Source organism: Microtus ochrogaster, unplaced genomic scaffold (assembly GCF_000317375.1).
Source record: "Microtus ochrogaster isolate Prairie Vole_2 unplaced genomic scaffold, MicOch1.0 UNK87, whole genome shotgun sequence".
NCBI lineage: Eukaryota > Metazoa > Chordata > Mammalia > Rodentia > Cricetidae > Microtus > Microtus ochrogaster.
Genome location: NW_004949185.1, coordinates 1,368,808 through 1,374,270, shown reverse-complemented (window position 1 = coordinate 1,374,270; position 5,463 = coordinate 1,368,808). Strand labels below are relative to the sequence as shown.

General features: G+C 58.5%; 2 protein-coding genes across 2 annotated transcripts in view; one reads left to right on the top strand and one right to left on the bottom strand.

Moving 5' to 3' along the window:
• Window positions 1-5,463, top strand: part of LOC101994656 (RT1 class I histocompatibility antigen, AA alpha chain-like) — a 629,094-nt gene that overhangs the window by 229,438 nt on the left and 394,193 nt on the right. The gene's annotated exons all lie outside the window — the stretch shown is intronic.
• The window catches only part of Skiv2l (Ski2 like RNA helicase), an 11,205-nt gene that overhangs the window by 3,265 nt on the left and 2,477 nt on the right, over window positions 1-5,463 (bottom strand). Inside the window, exons 7-18 of the mRNA XM_013355020.2 lie at window positions 5,216-5,269; window positions 4,954-5,135; window positions 4,678-4,806; window positions 4,354-4,499; window positions 3,501-3,647; window positions 3,319-3,403; window positions 3,108-3,214; window positions 2,332-2,478; window positions 2,169-2,265; window positions 1,837-2,049; window positions 1,624-1,734; window positions 405-683 (exon numbers count right to left, since the gene is read on the bottom strand). Coding sequence (XP_013210474.1) covers window positions 405-683; window positions 1,624-1,734; window positions 1,837-2,049; window positions 2,169-2,265; window positions 2,332-2,478; window positions 3,108-3,214; window positions 3,319-3,403; window positions 3,501-3,647; window positions 4,354-4,499; window positions 4,678-4,806; window positions 4,954-5,135; window positions 5,216-5,269 — 1,697 coding nt within the window. The remainder of the gene's footprint in view (window positions 1-404; window positions 684-1,623; window positions 1,735-1,836; window positions 2,050-2,168; window positions 2,266-2,331; window positions 2,479-3,107; window positions 3,215-3,318; window positions 3,404-3,500; window positions 3,648-4,353; window positions 4,500-4,677; window positions 4,807-4,953; window positions 5,136-5,215; window positions 5,270-5,463) is intronic.

The window sequence follows — 5,463 nt, the reverse complement described above, 5'->3', positions numbered from 1 at the left end:
GTCAGTAAGAAGTGGGACCTGCGTGCCCTGGCCATATTCTGGTCCCAGCTCTGCAGCCAGGAAGCCTCAAACCAACCCCCTGCTCACATCAGGGAACAAAACGAAAGACCTGGACTCCCAAAGGCCCCCACTGGGCGCCATACCCACAGTGGCAGCAAAGCAAGAGGAAGTGATGTCCCCTGGGACTTGCTCGATTTTTTTTGTTTTAGGTTTTTCGAGACAGGGTTTCTCTGTGTAGCCCTGGCTGTCCTGGAACTCGCTCTGTAGACCAAGCTGGCCTCAAACTCAGAGATCTGCCTGCCTCTGCCTCCCTGTGCAGGGATTAAGGCTAGACTTGCTCACTTCTGACTGCTCCCAGGAGAATGAACTCATCAGAAGAGAGGAGAGTTGGGCTAAGGGATCTATTTGGTGCCCGCAGCTACACCCAGCCCGGCCTCCTCCGCTCTACCCACCATCATCATGCGGTGTAGATCTGCCATCTCAGGCACTCGGCCCTTACAGAGCAGGATGACTGTACCCGTGGGGTCCAGGCCCCTCCGGCCCGCCCGGCCTGCCATCTGTACGTACTCCCCAGGCAGCAGGTCCCGGAAGGTGGAGCCATCGTGTTTGCGCATGGAGTCAAACACCACAGTCCTCGCTGGCATGTTTACTCCCATGGCAAAGGTCTCGGTGGCAAACAGGACCTGGGGCAGAAGGGGAGAATGGGTCAGCAAAAAGGTCCTGTCTATGCCCAGCTCAGGCAGAGCTCACCCCACCGGGGAGCCTCGTCTTAGGAGACCCACAGTGCAGGTATTTTCCCTCACTCTGCTTAGCCGGCTACCTAGTTCTTTAGCGTCCACAGCCCACCTCCATCCCCAGCTGAATCTTTGTGTGTGAACACTATCACAGACTATTTGGCTTTGTGCTTGTATAATAGCTCACACAAACACAGCTATACATCTGAGTGTTGTCTACTTCCCATGTCCATCCGTGTTCTTGTCTTAGCAGTCACTGCTTGTGACTGAGGTAGTGATTCGTCTCTGGGGGACACCCCCTACATTTACCTAGCCACTGTCCCAGTGGAGGGCATTCTGTTTGTCAGCCAGTCTTTCGACCCTGGTCCCCCAGGATATGGGCTTGAGATCTGACCCTGTCATAAGCAGGACAGGAGAACAAAGCAACGCATATGTTCCCTCACGGACCAGGCCGAGTTTCTCTGTAATAAATACCCCAAGAATGGCCCTTAGTGCCAAAAGGTATACTATATTGATCTGCTTAAATAGTGCCGAGGCAGAAAACCGGCAGCGCTTGGATACCAAACACTGGCAGACTGGCAAGAGCCCACATCTCTGGCCATATACGCAGTTAGCGAACTTCCTGAGTGCAGCAGTCCTGACTGTACCGTTAGCTGTGTTTCCTGAGAGCATTCCAGTTTGCGTCTTAATTAGTGACTTTTCCTACACTCCCCCGCTGTAGAGGTCTCCCTGGACCACCTGAGCTGTCTCCTGTACATCCCCATGTAGGGTTAAGATGAGAAATCTAGAGGTCACTAGGGTTCTGAAGCTGGAATTCAAACCCAGGGCCCAGGTTCTTAACCACTGCACTGTCCTGCCTATGTCTTAGCCCTCTCACCCCCCTGCTCACCTTGACCAGCCCTCGGCTGAACAGCATCTCCACGATCTCCTTAAGGATGGGCAAGATGCCACTGTGGTGCACACCCAGGCCCCGGCGAAGGAGCTCTGACATGTGCAGGACCTGCAGCGGGGAGGGGAGCAGGTCAGAGAAGGTGTAGGAGGCCCCCTCGGCAGGGCCAGGTCTAGGACCACCACACCCCCACCCGTATCTAGAGGGACGCACCTGGGGTAGCTGTCGGTCAGAGCCTCGGAGCCGTGCAAGGCAGCGCTGCAGGAAGAGGTGGATCTCGCTCTTCTCCGAGCTTGTAGTGAGATCCAGAGAGGTGAGGCCTGAAGCCTGCTCATCACAGCGGCCTCGGGAAAAGGTGAACACGACCACAGGCAGCTGAGCCCGGGCCCGGAGGGAAGCCAGCAAGGACAGGTACACCCCTCGGTCCTGAGGTTATGTGGAGGTGGGAGAGAGAGTCAGGGTTAAGTAGGCTTATGTAGAGCAGGATGCAGACCTCAAGTCCACCCCTCCAGCAGGGACCGGGGCTGACCGCTGCCCGTCCTCACCTGTGCAGGCCCCCCCTGGTGCGTGGGCTGTTTGGCCCCAAAGGTCTGGGCATGCTTGCTCATCCTCTCCTTCCTGGCCTCCACTGCAGCATAGTACCTGAGCACAGAGCAAGGGCGTGAGGCCCAGCACAGGCCCGGCCATGGCACCCAGCCCTGGACTTACCCCTTGGTGTGGAAGGCCCCTCGGGAGTCCAGCAGCAGGAAGAGCTCCCCCTGCGTCTTGGGGCTGTTTCCTGTGAAGAGATAGTGTTCCAGGGGGACAGGACGGGCAACTGTGCTGATCACAAAGATCTGCCGCCGCTTCAGCCTCCTGGAGGAAGAGGGCTGGTCAGAGAAGGCGTGGGAGGAACCCACAACTTCATCTCCACTTTAACTCCACTGGTTCAAGGTCAACCTCTGCCCTGTCCCAGCCTCTTAGGACCCTGGAATATGCCTGTCCAGACGGATGGCTCCCACCATCCCATCTCAGCATGCAAAAATGTTCTGGGGCCCCAACCTCAGGCTGGGGGTGGGGTTCGGCAGCCACTCAGGTGCGGTTATTTCCTGGCTCCATAGTCTGACCCCCTCCACACTGCAGTGGCCTGAGCGCCCCAACCCCAACCAAGGAACACCGTGGTCCTTTTCTGTTGGGACTAATGAGTCCTGGCCTTCAGCTGCTCTTCCCTGTCTAGAGCCTCCTAATTGAAGTTACTAGAAGCTATGCCTAGCTAGAGGATCAGAGGATGGGATTTTCACCTGTTGGCCATTGGCTGCAGGGTATTTAAGTCTACATGGTGTTAATAAAGGGGGGCTTTGGTATCAGTGTTAAAAGGTCTATGTGTCGGTCTGTCTCTGCGTGAGTATTCTCAACCTCCAGCCCCTTTCCCGAAGCTCGGCAAACTGAGGTCTAGCGCATAGAGCGCAGACTTTTCAGTCAAGCACCCAGGCCACACGTCTCACCCAATCCAGTCAGCAAACTCCAGGGCGTTGGGGACCGTGGCACTGAGAAGGATGATGGAGACGTGGTCAGGGAGCATGATGAGCACCTCCTCCCACACGACCCCACGCTGCACACGTCAGCAGAGGAGACAGGTCAGTCAGGGAGCAGAGACAGAAAGGTCCTCAGGGTATGTGGGACAGGGCTCTGTGATGAGACCCACCCACCACGCACCTCAGCATCATTGATATAGTGGACTTCATCAAAGATGACCCACTCCAAGTCCCGGATGACGTCTGAGCCGCTGTACAGCATGGAGCTGGGGAGAAGCAGCGCCAGGCTGACTCCTCAGCAGCTGTCTACCCTGCTTCTGCAGGGGTGCTCACCCCCAAACCCACCTGGGAGACCCCTCTCACCGAAGGATCTCTGTGGTCATGATAAGGCAGGAGGCCTCTGGGTGCAGCTGCACGTCCCCTGTGAGCAGCCCCACATCCCCAAATGTGTTCCGGAAATCCCGAAACTTCTGGTTGCTCAGGGCTTTGATTGGAGACGTGTAAATGGTACTGGAGACAGGGCAGATAGTCAGAGGCTCTTCACAGACCCACAGCTAGAGCACCCCCCTGCTCGCCAGAGCCCCCCCCTCCACACTGACAGCCCTCCTGCCCACCGGAGCCCCCCCTCACACTGGCAGCCCTCCTGCCCGCCGGAGCCCCCCCCACACTGACAGCCCTCCTGCCCGCCGGCGTCCCCCCCCACACTGACAGCCCTCCTGCCTGCCGGCGTCCCCCCGACACTGACAGCCCTCCTGCCCGCCGGAGTCCCCCCTACACTGACAGCCCTCCTGCCCGCCGGAGCCCCCCCTCACACTGACAGCCCTCCTGCCCGCCGGAGCCCTGCCCTTCACACTGACAGCCCTCCTGCCCGCCGGAGCCCTGCCCTTCACACTGACAGCCCTCCTGCCCGCCGGAGCCCTGCCCTTCACACTGACAGTCCTCCTGCCCGCTGGCGTCCCCCCTCACACTGACAGCCCTCCTGCCCGCCGGAGCCCCGCCCCTCACACTGACAGTCCTCCAACCCTCCTTCATGACACCAGCCCTTCCTAAGCTAGCCCAGGTCATCATCTGGCCCCATTTCTCTTTCTCTCCTAGACCTTTTCATTTCTCTCTGAACCCTATCCCGGCCTCTCCTGAACCTCCTATCTAAGGGATAAGGTAGAGGGGAGGTTCGGAAAGGATGCAGGAGGAGGGAAGGCTGAGGAGCCACGTGTACCGGGTCATGTGTTTCTGGGCCAGGGCAATGGCGTATTCAGCCACCACTGTCTTCCCGGCGGATGTGTGAGCCGCAACAAAGACAGAGTCATGCTGCTCCAAGTGCAGGATGGCCTGCTTCTGAAACACATCTGGCTCAAACGCCCACTGCGCGAGAGAAAACGGACAGGGCTGTAGGACAGGGCCCCTCTACCTGCCCACAGGAGAAGGCCAGTGCAGGGCTGGGACCGTATGTGGGCGCTGGTGAAGAGGGGACAAGGCTGGGCTAAGGGGCAAGGCCAGGGTCGGGGCTACCAAGAGGTGAAGTAAGACCTGGGTGCAGTACCTGGAAGGCAGGCTCAGGAATGAGACGGTAAAAATCACCTACAGGGGAGGTGACATTCACAGGTACGGCCCACTGTTCCTGGGGTGCAGGTTTCGGAGGCTCCAGGGGGGATGCGATTGTGGATGCTTCCTGGAAATGTCGGGCAGGAGTGATAAACATACAGCCAGAGCGCTCCTGACTGCCACTCATCCCCAGATAGCTCACTCTTACCCTCGAACCCACCCCTGCTGCAGTCAGGCCCCATCTCGCATGCCTCCATCACCGGTAACCACCAACCTTCAACACGAGGTCCTCCAAGCTGCTTGCTCGGCCCAGGGGAGCACTGCATGGAGAGGCGGCAGCAGTGCCCCCTCCAGGGCCTCCTGCTGGCTCACCCTCGTCCTCATCGCCTCCACTCAGATCTAGGGGCTCCAGCAGGCGGCTGAGGCTGAGCAAACCTGGCACAGGAGCTTGGTGATCTGAGGAGCAACAGCAACCTGTCAGATTCGCACACCGGCGGCGGGAGCAGGGCATCCCTACAAATCCTCCTCACACTTACCCTTGGGAGCAAAATCCACGCCTTTCTTGAAGCCAGGTGGGACAGTGAGAAGATCTGAGGACCAGACCAGAGGGACAGCATCAGCCACCAAGACATCGGCCGCCCAACTGTTCCGTCACATGACAGTCACAGCGCTCTGCCGTATGCACAGCAGCTGTGGCCACTTTTTTCAGGGAAACTAGAGAGAACAGTTTTTCCCCTTTCCCATAGTTCACGCATGTACAGGACAGCTAGCAGCAGCCTGCTGG